This window comes from Crocodylus siamensis, chromosome 7, assembly GCF_052110815.1.
Source record: "Crocodylus siamensis isolate JL-2025a chromosome 7, ASM5211081v1, whole genome shotgun sequence".
Classification (NCBI taxonomy): domain Eukaryota; kingdom Metazoa; phylum Chordata; order Crocodylia; family Crocodylidae; genus Crocodylus; species Crocodylus siamensis.
The window spans coordinates 63,300,251-63,315,393 of NC_143401.1; the positions used below are offsets into that span (position 1 = coordinate 63,300,251).

Genomic DNA, 15,143 nt, shown 5'->3' on the forward strand with positions numbered 1-15,143 from the left:
ACCTCAGTATCTCCCCAGAAAATAAATATTGAGATTTTTTCCTGATGCGTACTTCCACACATCATTTATATAATTTATTTCGATGCACTGTGAGTTTTGACAATCCTCCATACTTTATTAAGTGGACTAGATGGTCCAGAATAATTCCGCTTAAAAACAGCTCTTTTGGACAGACAAAACATTTGATAAAGAATAAAAATTCAACTGAAATTGATGATGTTTATGAAAAACATTCAATTATTTATTGGAATGAGAGTTGACTAGTATGAGAAGAGGACAGACATAAGCAACCACAACAAAAATACATTAAATCAGTCAAAGATGATTGAAGACAAAAATAGTCAAAACATTAACAAGCACAAACTGAAGTATACATTATACAATACTCTAAGGACAACTCTAAATTGTATATATATCTCAGCAGTCAACAACCTATGGCCTGCAGAGCTGTTTTACCCAACCTACAGTGCCAGAGGATTTTGGAAAAGTTTTTGTGGTTGAGGGGTCTGCCCATGCAATGGGAGAAGTGGTGGAAAGGCTGCAAAGGTTCCAACTCTAGTGGCATGGCTCAGGTTGGAAGCACCCTGTTCTCAAAGTGAATATGTTAAAACAGTCCCCACTCCAAAACAGTCCCAACGACCCATACATATACTTCATATACACTGGAAGAACAACTTCTAATTATGGATGTGTATAACATCTGAATTGTTTACATTCTTTAAAGGTAGCAACTTTTTTTGACAAGAGGGCAGCTACAATTTCATTATTTCAAATGCTGAAGATGTGCCTTTGAATGGATAAAACACAGTTGGCTTTAAAAGTGGTTTTACCTTACGGTACCCAAAGTATTGTATTTGATAGACACCTGGTTCAGTAGTATTTGGGATATGCCATTCTATTGTAGCATTGCTGCGACCACGTAATCCTTTGGACCAGTAAAACCTAATGGTAAGATAACAGTAACTGATCAAAAAAATGCAGTGTACATTAATGAGTTCTAATAATCCAACAATCCAGCAATTAAAATAATCATATTTATTTTTGTCATGACTTAATATCTCTTTGTATTATTAACAAAACAGAAGTAGCAAAAATAGTGAATATATCTGATAAAACTACACGCTAAAACATGATATACCTGTTGCCTATAGAAGTATTTTATTAGATAATTATGTGATCCCACTAACTGATCCCACTAACTGTATTGTCTAAGTACTACACAGAACTATAATGATGATTAATTTATCCTCCACTTCTTTGTGAGATAGTAAAATATCTTCTCACTTAATGGAAGGGGAACCTGATGCTCTTAAAAATTAAATAACTCTAACCCTGTAACAGATCTGGTCAACCCAAATTTTCTGAATCAGTCCTGTAGCACAGCCACAACCTTCCTTCACACTTACTGTGCAACTGCTGAAAATGTATTTGGGAAACAGAAGGAATCTAGATTAACATACTGAAGCCTGATGCTATTTAACCAGACAGAATATACAGCTCAGCACTACAAACTTCCTACCACAGACCCACTCCAATCTCAAGAGGAAAACATGTCCTATGGGAAAAAGAAATAGTTTTTAAAACATGCAAATATACTAGTTCAGATGAAAATGTTATCAGGAAGCCTCCTCAGGTCTAGGACAAAAATTCTGGTCAGAGGGAAAGCCATAACAATTGCTGAGTGTCCCAGTCAATAATAGTTACGGCACACACTTAGGGTATCTGACACCCAGCTTAAAAGACAAGCGTACGTGGTTTGGAACAGGAACTTAGCTTTTGGTCTCTCCCAACCTAAGGAAGTGCTTGCATCACTGACCCTTGAGATATTCGAGGGCTGCTGTCTTTCATGGGCACCTATACATATGATGGACATCTGTTTCAACACATGCTAATTAGCATGCTTTGGAGCAGACTCAGTTAATGAAGATTTATGAAGTGAAGTTTATGGGCTCATCTACGAAAGGTGTTTTGTAAATTCCCTTTGAGAATTAAAGACTGAGGGATTGGAGAACACACCCAGAAAGTTGTAACATACAACCAAGCTCTCCAATACCACCTGCACTCATCACCTCACAAATCTCAAAAGGGCTTTTACTCACTAAACTGTGTGTGTGGGTGTCAGAGATGTGTGCACAATGTCAACATATTTAATTAAATGTGGCTATTATCTGGGTGTATGGTAACTGTAATATATTGAGATCCATCTGGGTAAATGCTTCCCTTAAATATACGTGGGGATAACAATGGTTGTTCAGAATCTTGCTTCTTTGAAACACATAAATAAAACCTATTACCTTTATGAGAATAAATTATACTAGAAGAAAACTTCAGAGAAAGAAGAATCCTGACTGTAGCAGGACACCAAGGTGCCTGCTACTTGAAAAGCAGCACTATGGGCTCAGGTGCTGGTTGCTAGGGGCAACCAGGAGGCAGTAAGGGCCTACACCTGGTGAGTCAGCTGACTGGAAGGGGCAGGGATGACTACTATAAGACCCAGAATGGAGGCTGTGAGTGCTCTCTCTCTCTGCTGGCAGCCAGGAAGAAGGAGTAATGCCTGACTAAGGGCAAGACATTGGCCCTGAATGTGGGAAAGAGAATAAGGCCTGAAAGTACCAGCCACTAGTTACACAGGTGAGAGATGTGGTGTGGTTTGGAGAACGTTTAGTCAGGAGGTTTAGCTTTGTGTTATAGCCCAGGGGCTTGTGTTATTGTTTGTTGTTGTTATACTGGAGGACCAAATGAGGCTTTTAGGGGTTGGAGGAGGCCTCATAGGAGCTCCAAAGTAATGTGGGGACCCCAGTGCCAGAGAGGGCACAACATTCAGGGGTGCATTGACCCCAGATACGAGGAGCCCCAGAGCCGGCCGTTTGCGAGGAGCCCCAGAAAGGGGGCGGAGATTGTGGACAAGTGCCAGGGAGCACGGTTGCGAGGCAAGGCAGAAGTGCCAGTGGGGCGCAAGACACTGAAATTGACCAAACAGCGTTCGGTACATCTGCGAGGCTTGGGGCGTGGTACAGGGGTAGTTGGAGCCACGCGTAGCCCGTAAGACTGGGGTGTACCAAGTCACCCAAGATAGAAAAGATTGAGATACATCAGAGCACTGTGTCAGAAAGGACTAAGGGCAGCCTTCCTTATACATTGTTGACATCAAAGACGTGGTGGGCGAGATGTGAGGGTGCTTTTAATATCACATTGGCACAGTAGGGGGTGCTAGGGGAGTTCACAGCCATCTCTAGGACCCCACGCTGTTACACTGACATACTATAACTATGTAAAATAGTAACTACCAACCCCCGCCCCCATACTTAGAAACACTGGAAAAGCCTGAACAGCAAAAGAGAAACACATCACTTTGTGTTTCACAATCTCAGATATGCTGCTGTCTACCTTCTAAGATTCCAATGTTAGTTTGGTTAAATTGTGCCAGAAACTATCTTAGAAGATATTAGAGAAGTATGTTGATGCCCTTTGGTTACCAGAATAGATTCAGAAAGCAATTGGTTGCACTTGGGCAGAGAGAATTATGCACTACCAAAAACGAATCATCGTAAATTCAAAAAAGTAAACTCAACTGATGCAAACGCTGTATTGGGAACATTGTGTCTTTCATTTTGTAATGTAATGTGTTTTTACTGGAATATCTCCAAAGCCATAGTGCTCCTCAGATGGACATTTTCAAGTCTATTTTTTTCACTGATGTGCAGGAAATGGTTATAGTTTAAGTTATCAGTTTTTATTCAAATTAAACAACAACTGCTTTCCACAGTGATTGGAGAAAACATCCCTTTATAGTCTTTGTATGTAGCCTAACTTTAACTCTGTGAATTACAGTTGTGAAAGTCACATTATCTTAATTTACTGTTGTATTTGTTTCTGCTAACATTGGTAGTTTTACCACACTTTGCTTTTCCAGTTCCTTCCCCTCTCCCTCCCCTTCATTTCTAATTTTAAAATCAAAGAGCAAAGTCATTAAAACAAAAAGTAAAGCCATTTAAAAGCTTCCCCTAAAAAAAAAAGGGTATTGGTGGGAATATTTTGTGCCATTCTTATTGTCATTCTATTAGGTGGTATTGCTCGAAGGGTGGGGAACAGGACTGTAAATCAGGATTTGTGGATTCTTCTGGATTTGGCACTAACCCCTCTGTGCTATATAAGGTAAGTCTCTTCTAATAATTACTGTCTCCACAGGATTGCCATATGTTAATACACATTGCTAGAAACTATGAAACTATGAAAAATGTAATAAATTCTAATATAATAAAGGGCTTGGTCTGTGCGTCTGTCTGCCCATAATGCTTTTGGCCAACTGTGCATGGACCACTGAGAGGGAGGGTGGCAGTTGCCTGCGTGGGCCCAGGCGGTGCGAGCCCAAGTTTGAGCTGCTGCTGGGGGAGTTAGTGGTGGCAGCAAACACCCCCAGCCACCCAAGCAGCGGGGCTTCCCCATGCCTCCCTACCTGGGGGGGATCACAGTGGCAGTGCCTCCCATCCCCGATGCCCCTCAGAACAGCTGGCAGGGCGGGGGAGGCAAAGTGGGGGAAATGTGGGTGGTTGTTGTCATGGCCAGGCAGAAGGGAGGGGAGCAGGAAAGGGGCACTGACAACAGCCGGCAGGGCATGACAGGTAATGGGGAGAGGGGGAGGCAAAGGGATGGTCTTGGTGGCAGCTGTTGTTGGGGCCGGGCAGCAGGGAAGGAAGGAAAAGAGGGAAGCGGGGAGGGGAAGTGGGGGGTCACAGTGGCAGTGCCTCCCCACTGCCCAGCCCCAACAACAGCTGGCAGGGAGGGATGGAGGAGAGCGGGGACGGTAGGGGAGGTGTGGGGGAAGCCCTGCGGTGAGGCAGAGGCAAGCAGGGAGTGGGAGCCCTCCTGCCAGAGACTGGAGGAGGCAGCAGCAGAGGGAGTCTTTACATGGCTGGGAGTGAGTGGGGGGGGGAAAGAGCAGGGGGCATGTAAACACTCCCTGAAATCTGTCATTCCTGATGGGCAATTAGCTAGTATACAGTTAATAAACATGGGCTCACTCAGCCTAGCGCACACAAGAATTTTCCTTGGAACAAACTAAAAATTACACTACAAAAGACAAGTGTGGGGGGAGAGACAGCCCCAGAAAGTGGGAGTATAAAAGCACTGCTCCCACCCCTTCTATCCTAGGTACAGTGCTGAGAACTAAGGTTCTAGGCCTTTAACTTGAGCCAATATCGTATACCTTCCTGATTCTGTGCTTGAGGTAAATTCAGATATGAAGGCAGAACATTCCTCTCTGATTCTGCCTCCTTCAAGTCTAAAGTAAAGGCTGCTGATGTTCAAGGACAGGAACTTTGGGCTAAAGTCTGGGTATTTTAAAGACATAATCAGGCGTCCCTAGAGAAAGCCCAGTGTAGGTAGGAACAATGTACACACTGAGGCTGTATCAAAAATCAGGCCTAATGCAAAGGTTTGCATAAAAATATTGTTTTTGCAGTGTTAGCATAGACCAGTTTGAGGAAAATCCAAATAGTGCCTAAACCTGGTCCCTTGGGTTTTTATTAATGAGATCATTGAATTGAAAATATTCAGTGGAATTTGTGAAATAATGTTGTGGGAGTTACTCACCTGGTTTCCCAAGAGGCATCATTATGTACTACATGCCAGCTTCTAGAAGCAGTCTCATATTTCTCTACTGTAAGGAAGGTGTGATCAGTCTGGAATAAAAATGAATAGCACTAGTCATATGCAGAACGGCCAGAAGAGTGAGCCTTCCCGAGCCTAAATTTAAACTGAAAAACAGGTGATACTTCTTCATTTTTAACTGATAAAGCACAACACTAAGCTTAACATATAATGCAGGATATATAAAGCAAACTACTTGTGAAAAACTGCAAAAAAAATTAAGTCAATCATCATCAATTTCCATCAAAGATTACTGATAGGATAATTCTTCTCCATTTTTAATAATGTTTGCCTTTGTAGTAAAAAACTAAACAGTTTGAAATTACTTTGAATTTCAGAATGAAAGCTCTGACTTTCATTGAGTTGTACCAGAGTATTAAGAAAAATGTCTGGATTGTTTATATCAGTGGGGGCCAAACTTTTTGCCAGATGTTCCACAAATTAAGTCCCATATTCTGCTGAGTGCCATTCCAATCCACTTACCCCACCTGATCTGCTGATCTGTTTTCCTCTCCCTGCCCTATCTGCTGCTGTACTGCCTGCTCCCTGCTCCCTCCCCAGTCTGCCATGTGCCACTCTCACAGGCTGCTGGTGCCACAAGATGGTCACTCCTTGCTTATGTCGTCAATTTAATATTTGAAGACTGTCATACTGAAGTTATTTATGTCTATACATACAAAAAGGGTGAAAACTACTTCAGATGAAATAACTGGAATGCCATATGAATATTTTTGAAGGGCTTGGTGCAGTAGCATAAGGAGGCACCAGCCCAGACACCCGTTAGCTAAAGTTCCTGGGTCTTGAGCCACAGCAAGGTGCCTTACACCCTCTGGCACTGTGTCCTGAATTGGAAACAAATAAGTTGAGGCGTGATCTTGAAAAATATGAAACAGAGGATAATAAGAATAAATACACTAAAAATGAAATGAGACTTTTTTCAGATTGAGAAAAGCAGAAATCCGAACGGGGGAAGGACTTGCTAGGCTGCAGTACTGCAGGAAGAGAACCTGGAAGAGAACCATAAGCTGAATAAGGGACAACAGTGTGCTCTCATTGCAAAAAAGAAATAATGACATACTGTGCATCACTTGCATAAAAGCATCACTTACAAATCAAAAGGAGTGAATATTCCACTCTATACAGCACCAGTGAGGCCACACCTGAAGTACTGCATTCAGTTTTGGTCTCTGCCTCCAAATTAGAAAGAGTCCAGAGAAAACCAACAAAAATTACAAAAGCCCTGAGCAACATGACATGAAAGGCTGAAACCAGGATTATTTAGGCCAGACAAGGGAAGATCAAGGGAAATTTGCTTCCTCCCACTCTTCCTACCTCTATGTTCTTTTGTTTTTTTCTCTTTTTTAAAAACTTCACCCAAGAAGATTGATACACAAAAGCAACAGCAATTACTAAGCATTAACCACTCTGAAGAAGAAAACAAAAACAAAAATCCAGCATCACTTAATATTACTTACCATATTATCTGCACAATTTCTGGGATTTGCACTTACAAAAGTTACTTCAACAACTTCTCCCTGAGGAAATATCAGAATATTTCTGTACCTGGTTCAATGTTACATATCAATAATATTTTAAAGATATCCTCATTGATATTACCATATCATCCTTCTTGTTGCTACAGGATTGAAGCTTATACTAGGTGCATGTCATATGCAATTAATGCTACACAATAAACCCTAGAGCCATTTGAGCCAAAATATACTGCTTCCGGGTGCACCCAAGACAGCATCTACATCTACATATGCACCCAAGACAGCAGCAATTTGAGCTGAAGTGGAGCAGTCCCAGGCTGACAGGAAGCACGAAGGATCAGCCCTGGGCTTCAGGTGGTAGCACCAAGTGGCAGAGGGGTTGGCAGGAGCCAGGGGTCTGGTCCTAGGCTGGCTGAGCTGACGGCACAATTTGCTCCTGGTGCTCATCATCTACACATGTGTTTGGTCACACTTAATAACTCTGGCATAAGATAGTACTGTCCCTGACAACTATTTTTGGTGGATTTAATTAGTTTATTGCACCCTAATTAGTCTACACTCCAGTAAACTGCATGTGTAGATACACCCACTTTCCCTCTCTGTAGATGGAACTGTCCCTCTCTATAGAGCCATAACATCTCGCTCTCCTGATTGCACCCTGACTCCTGAATTGTCACTGTCACATTAAAAGCGTGTTTACTCTGCCTGTGCATGCCCAGGAGCTCAGAGAAGCCCACCATGGACACTCAATTCTATTTCATATATGCCAAAGCCTTGAAATGAGACAATCTATTCTAGCCTCCTTTGCATGACTGTGAGTACATGTAGTCTGCCTTGTGTTCCTACTGGTACGTGCTCAGGGTCCTCTGAAGACGGCTCATTGCTCATTCTAAGATTTGGCATGTGCCAGGTGGGAGGTGTGTGGGCAGGTATGCTTCACAGTTGTTCTGCTGCTTTTGCCACAAGAGCAGTATAGACACGGCCTTACAGCGTGATGCTGTTAATTGCTGAAGATAAGTATCTCATTCCTATTCTGTAGCAACTTAGAGTTTACTTGTAAAGAAACTGTAACACAACTTTTACCATTTAACCTTTTTACATATAGAAATACCAAGAGGATTCTTCTTCAAAGAGGGATGTCAAGTGTTCTTTTCTTTTCATTCATCAATTCTGACCAAATTCCATTTAAAATATTTTAATGAAGGATAGGCTCTCTTTATCTTGTTCTTTTTCTAACCAAAGGACAAATTATGTTTATAGAAAGCCACTTATACAGTTATCCATCTCTGAAATGCCTGTACTTTTCACAGTAGTTCATTCATTTGCTTTTTCAAAGAGAATTTTTGGTTTACTGAAATAAAAAGTAAGGAAGAACATTTTTTTTTATTTAAAACCAGTTTTTTCAAATTTATGAGAGCTATATCAATGCCTGAACATTTCTCAGCTCTCATTTGTTTAAACAAGAACTCAATAAAACTAAAATAAATTTAATTTCAGATTTCCCCAACACATATATAGAAAAGTTAGGTTGCTGTTATAATCGAGCTTCATAACTACTTAGTCTTGATACCATAGATCAGATGTTACTCTTGTAACCTAAGTCCATTAAATTCAATGGTGTCTTGAATTTACACTGAAATGGTGTAAAACCATGCATAATTGCCTATTTGGAAATCTCACACTAGTTAGCAATATGATTAAAAATTGACAAGTGCTTCAAAAGACTAGTTAATAAATCACATTACGGAGATATTCTTACCACTTGGTACTGTTGTTTTACATCCTGTAATACATCTCCAAATGTTTTATTCAGTGGTGCTACATCAGGTAAAACAGCGGGTAACAATGTGAAGTTGGTTACATTAAAAAATGGTGGCTCTGGACCTTTGGGTAAATCCTGAACTTCATGCTGAAAAAAGAATGTGTGTGTGACATGGAGAAATTTACTTTGACAGTACCACTATAGTACAAACATGACCAATTGTATGCTGATGCTGTCCTATTTTCCAAAAATTCAAGAAACCAAACATGCCATTTAATAAAATATAACAATAATTGGTTTGAATGTCAACTTGTAATACGTTCACCAAAAAGTACAGTGAAGGGTTCTTGTTATGCTACATTCAGTACTACTTCATTCTGAAATATAATCTACCTATAACATCAGCTACAACCACTGTCACATCGCTTAACATCTTAAATCCTAGAATGTTCAGGACTTTAATAGTATGATACTTATGTACAAGCACGCAACTCTTTCATGTTTGAATTTACATACCACAGGATCCTGATTCAAAATATGTGACAGAGAATGAAGCCTTCTTTAGATTTTTGCACATCCTAAGACATCTCAGGGTTGAGGTCTTGATCCTCAAGATAGTTATATTTTAAAACATTAATATTTCATGATTCTAGGAACTGTACAGACCCTAAGGATCTGGGCTTACTGGGAAAAAGTGTCCCTTCTCACACACAGTTTGGTAAAGAAAACTGAGAATAATTTTAAGTTTAGATATATGCAAGCTTTACTAGTTTCGTATCCCACAAAGGAAAAAGTACTAACAACCTGAAAGCTGATCTAAACCACATCCAGCCCTGAACAGCATTCAGCCAATAATTTTAACAGCCCAGAACTATCAAAGGACAGACCCACACCACTGTGACTCCTTTGACAGGGTGACAAGTATAATGCCAGCTCTCTACCACCTGGAAATTCTTTTCATTAAATGGAAATTCCCAGGGTGCCGGTTGCTAACCAGATTTCTGCTAGTTTTGCACAGTTAGAGCAGTGTAAAGCAACTAATATACTTACTTGAATCCAAGATGAGATTTCTTTCCTCATGCAGTATGGGGAAAAAAGCCCCTCATCTTGGATTTGAGTGCAAGGCAGACAGGGCAGGTGGCTGCAGTGGCTCTAACTCCAGCTCTGAGCCTGGCTGCAGCCAGAGTTAGAGCCAAAACAGCTGTGTGCCCACCCTATGCCTACTCTCTGAAGCCTCTGCCCACCCCCATCTTCCCCTGCAGCTTCTGCCCCCTCACCCCCACTTACTGTCAGGCACAGCTCCAGCTCTAGCTCCACTCCTACCCCAGGCACAAAGCACATGGAAGCTCCATGCCCTGCCCAGCCAGTCAGTGGTGCAGCTCTGGCCCAAGGAAGCTGCTGCGTCGCCAGGCAGGGACCACACTCCTGTGTCCTCCATGCCCCAAGACGAAATGGAGCTAAAGCTCATCTAACCATGGTGGGAGGGGGAAGAGGGGCAGAGACAGTGGACAGGGAGGAGTGAGGAAAGAAGCAGAGGCTGTGAGGAGAAGGTAGGGGGAAGATCCTGCAGGGAGCAAGTGGCAGCGGGAAAGGCAATGTAGAGGGGAGAACAGGCTGCAGGGAAACAAAGTGCGAGCAGGCAAAGGGCAAATGGGCCACTTGTGTCTCCCAAAGACATAACCCCCATCACTTCTTTCCTTATTATAGCAGTGTGGGGGAAGAATTTAACATGCCCCTTCAATAATTAGATTCTATACTTGGAAAATTTAACAAATTCATACATTTCCATATATAATATCTAATTATTGGGGATGTTGTCTTAAGTATGAAGTTATCTTGGATTTGGGTATTTTGGATCTTACCTATCAAGGTATGGTAGATAAGAAGAGAGAATCAGGGACATAGTATTTAAAGTATAGGAAGGTAAATATCATGTAAAACCTATTTGCAAGGCAATATATACAGGTTTACCTCGCTTTATGCTGTACGTGTATTCCTGGAAAACGGTGCATAACTTGAATTTGCAAAATGGGAACACACTTTACAATGTAGCAAATAGGAATATGTTCCAAGACCTCGACTGTACTGACCCCCAGACCCATTTCTACCACTTTTACAAGACAGTTTTGGTACTCACTATCAGCAGATACATGAGCACAGGGTGGTAGTGAACGTTACCATAATGGGGATGGCAACTACAGAAACACGTGTCGCAGACAACAGGTGAGGAGCACAAATCCACACAGGAGACTATATTTTGATGTGTGTCACTCCCACAACACACCACACAAAGCACCTGACTGCAGGCTTCCACCACACCGATTGCATAACAGCGAATTTACCTTGCACACAATGAATTTTTGGTATAAAAAGGGTCATTGCATACGAGCTAATTTGCACGTACAGAACCCACATAAAGTGAGGGAAACCTGTAGATATGAGCACATATTGGTTTCAAAACATCATAGCAGCAGGCAGTATACAGAAAGCTTTGATTACCGTAGCTATAGCCCTTGCCAGCCTTCTGAACAGCTGAATATAAGCAGATAGTGTGTGTGGCCCATAAATGGTGGATGCTGCCTCATATCGTTGAACCTACAAAATAGGAGAGAAGATCACTGCATTTCTTGCATAGATCTTGTTGCTGCTGTTATTTTTTGTGAAAAAGAATAATCGTTCTGCATGCACATAATCTTACATGAATGAAGAGTACACAGTAAAACATATTTTGAATGGTTTTTTTTCTTATAGCAATTTATTTACCTGATATTCTTCATAGGTTGCAATATAATGGGTATAAATATTACACAAGCCTGCAATTATGACATTCATTCCATGTGACCCTTGGGATTCAAATTCCTTTAAAACAAAAGAAAATTATTATAAATATAGAAATTTCCTTAATAAAGATCAAACATACAATTATAAAAATCATGTATTCGAAAGTCAAATACCTAAATCTTTTTAAAAGAACCATGGAAATAAATGAGAAACTCTAAGACAATCTTAATGATTATCTTAATATGCGTATGTGGTGATAGATAGGATTAAGAAAGGGGTATTAATATGGTTTTGGTCACTAACAAAAATGTCAGTGATGTAAATGGTAGATTGTTAGGGTTGTCATAGTTTCTGATTTTTCTCATGTGTCACTATGCTGCAGATATTGAATCCTGCCCTCAGGGCAGACAATGACAAATCTCCTTAGGCCAGGACATTAATTTATATAGTACAATCTAGTGTTTCCATTTGTGTGTATGTGTATGTGTTGTTTTAAAATCTCTGGTTGAAAAACTAATATCTTCAGAATATGAAGGGGAGAAGAACAATGCAAATTGGAGACAGATGTCAGGCTGAAGAAAAATGCATAAACTCTTGGAAGCCCATTTCTTTCAGTTTTTAGTCAGTAACTTACACTTTTAACAGCTTCTCTCAGTCTACGCCCAGACATCGTTCTGTGAAGATGCAAATAATGTCAAACATTTAAAACAATATAAGGCAGAGAAAGTGCAATGGACTGAAATATAGAGCAGGTTGTAATCAGTGATAGACAAGCCTCAGAAGAGCATGCAGTGTGGTGCGCCCAAGATTCATTCAGCCTGAAAGATTCAGCTGAATCTCCCCTGAATTATCTGAATACTGAATAAGGACCCTTAACTCTGCAACTGTTTGGCATTTATAAATCACTAACAGCACATAAAAGAAAAGTTATTTCATAATATATTACCACCCAATTGCAATGCTTTATAGGGCCTGGATGAGGTCTAGAGTTCCTTTAATTACTCCATTGCATCAAAATACCTACTGAGAGTTTAGATGTGCATCCCTCTCACTCCCTAACCCTACCCTATGTTAACCCCCCCCCCACATATTCTCTTGGAGTCCTGATTTTTCACATTTCCCATGGGTCTTTCACTTCCCTGCCCCCACCCCACCCCCATCCAACATCTCACTGTATTATATTATAATGGAAAAGTCAAAACAAAATGTTTGACTTTATTGAAACACCATCAAAACAGGAATGTCCAAATGATTCAGCCTGATTCTCTCCCTTCAGTGTTCCCAAAATCAACCTGTTCCCTCTTGTGATGATTTCACTGAAAGCACATTTTCTCGTGGAACATAGTTCACTATAAACAAAGTTTACAGGTTCTAGGAAACTACTTTTAACCTAAGCTATAGACTGGTAATTGCTTTTCTACAAAAAGGAAAGATAAAATTGGAATCCTCATCTTACCAATAGGTGGCTAGAAAGGGCACTGACATGTAAGGTAGCATTTTATAGCACTTTACATACCTCAATAACAGTTACACAGCCATGTAACCACAGTTTTCGGCACTTAAATTCCATTTCATGCTGCCAACATACTTACTGCAACAGTGACAGTGGTGGTGGATGGCCCTCAAGGGTTCTAGCCCAATGCCTGAGTCCGTCAGGACAAGTGCCCAGAGAGCAGGAGACCTGAGTTCTATGTCTCCATCGCCAGGAGCTGGCTTGAACCTGCATCTCCCTGCTTCCCAGCCAAGTACTCTAACCCACGGGCTACACGTTAGGCATTATCCAGACATCTCTCCAACACTCCTCTTCAAGCTGACCCACTGCCCCTTGCATTTAATATTCATTTGGATAAAATGAACAGGGAGCAGTGGGTAAGATCCTGACCCACTGGGAACAACATCTCACACTAGAATCTAGGTTGCTCTTTTCCAGGACAGCCTTCACTGCAGTGAGCCACAAACCCTCCAAGTTGTTCATCCCCTCCTAGCTCCACACATCCACTTTCTTGATTGCCCTTGGTGAGTATGCTAACCATTAGGTTACAGAGCTAAAGCATGGAAAGGCCCTCTATTCCCTTTAGCATCCAATGCCCACTAGTCGTGGAGTTTTGCCCCGCTGCAATTTCACGACCTATAAGGTGTATGCAGGCCAGAGCAGGCTCAGAAGGTATGCGGAGTCTTGCATGCTGAACTGCAAACTGTGCATAATTGCCAAGTATATGGCAGTCATGCAGCTACGTAACAAAGTAAGCACGTAGCTAATTAAAGTGAAATAGGAGTTTTAGCACACAGCACAGGGTACCGGTTTGGTGGCAATACGCAGTCTGATCTCTCTTCTCTTGTACATGTACAAGTTGGATGTAAAAGCAGTCTGCTCTGTTATTCTGAATAAGAGTATAAAAAGTACATACGTAAACTCTCCTGGAACAGCAAGAATTGCCACAGACCCGATGGTAATGATCTGAACATCAACAATTTCAGGGTGCCATGGATAAGGGAGCAACATCTAAAAAATGGAATGTAGGAATATATTTTTTAAGTCCATGAAATATATAACCTCAACTACTCTTCCATTTTGGCATTTTCTATATTAATAAAGATATTGATACAAATACATTTTAGTTCAAAGAAATGTATAGTAGCTGTTGAAATTCATGTTTTGCCATACTTATTCCTTTATATCACATGTACATTACTTTATGCAACCATCCTTGGAAGCATGACTTACTAGAAAAGACTGAAAGAGCTAGGCTTCTTACATCTGAGGAGACAAAACTAAATTCTTAAATGATTTTTCTGTTCAATCTACAATGACTAAAGCAATAGGTTTTCATTTTCTTCTCTTGGGACATCATCATGGCCAGGAATTGTTTTACTTTATATTTTTTTCTGTGCAACTTCACTCCATTATTCCAAATTAACTTACTTGACACACTTAAATTCTTCTCCCTGTTTGATGTGTTTAGGAAGCTGACATATTACACTTCAATATACTAAATGTTTTTACCTTTTCCCCACAGGCCAAAATTCCATGAAATAAATTATTTTAGTTTATTTTAGCATAAATTCATTATATTAATAAAATGTTTTTAATGATGAGCTACCCAGAACAGAATTAAATGGCTTTGGTATAAGATAACCAATCTTATAAAGGAACAACTTATCAGAATCCTACAAAAGACCAAACATTTAGGAAACTGAAGATCAAAATCATATCGCTTTAAAAAGAAAAAAAAAAGAAAAAATTTCAAATCTTATTAATGAGCTAAATTTTCAAAGCACTCAAGTCTAACTCTCACTGATGTTTAATAAGAGAGTTATGCTTGCACACGCCTAAATCAGGGGAGCTTGAACCTGGCCTATGGGCTAGATCCAGCCCGTGCAGTTGAGGCAGAAAATTTGGCAGAAGGGAAGCAGCAGCCACGCCCCGCTGCCCAATTCCTGGACCCATGGGAGCCCCA

At 40.7% G+C, this 15,143-nt stretch overlaps 1 protein-coding gene across 5 annotated transcripts in view; it reads right to left on the reverse strand.

Moving 5' to 3' along the window:
• Nucleotides 1-210: 210 nt before the first annotated feature.
• Nucleotides 211-15,143, reverse strand: part of ASAH2 (N-acylsphingosine amidohydrolase 2) — a 56,297-nt gene continuing 41,364 nt past the window's right edge. For all 5 annotated transcript variants that reach the window (XM_090058171.1, XM_090058169.1, XM_090058168.1 and 2 more), the window contains 8 exons: nucleotides 14,094-14,188; nucleotides 12,320-12,359; nucleotides 11,668-11,763; nucleotides 11,404-11,499; nucleotides 8,902-9,051; nucleotides 7,125-7,184; nucleotides 5,593-5,681; nucleotides 211-942 (listed from right to left, as the gene is read on the reverse strand). In XM_090058171.1, coding sequence (XP_089914297.1) covers nucleotides 753-942; nucleotides 5,593-5,681; nucleotides 7,125-7,184; nucleotides 8,902-9,051; nucleotides 11,404-11,499; nucleotides 11,668-11,763; nucleotides 12,320-12,359; nucleotides 14,094-14,188 — 816 coding nt within the window. In that variant the 3' untranslated portion in view covers nucleotides 211-752. The remainder of the gene's footprint in view (nucleotides 943-5,592; nucleotides 5,682-7,124; nucleotides 7,185-8,901; nucleotides 9,052-11,403; nucleotides 11,500-11,667; nucleotides 11,764-12,319; nucleotides 12,360-14,093; nucleotides 14,189-15,143) is intronic.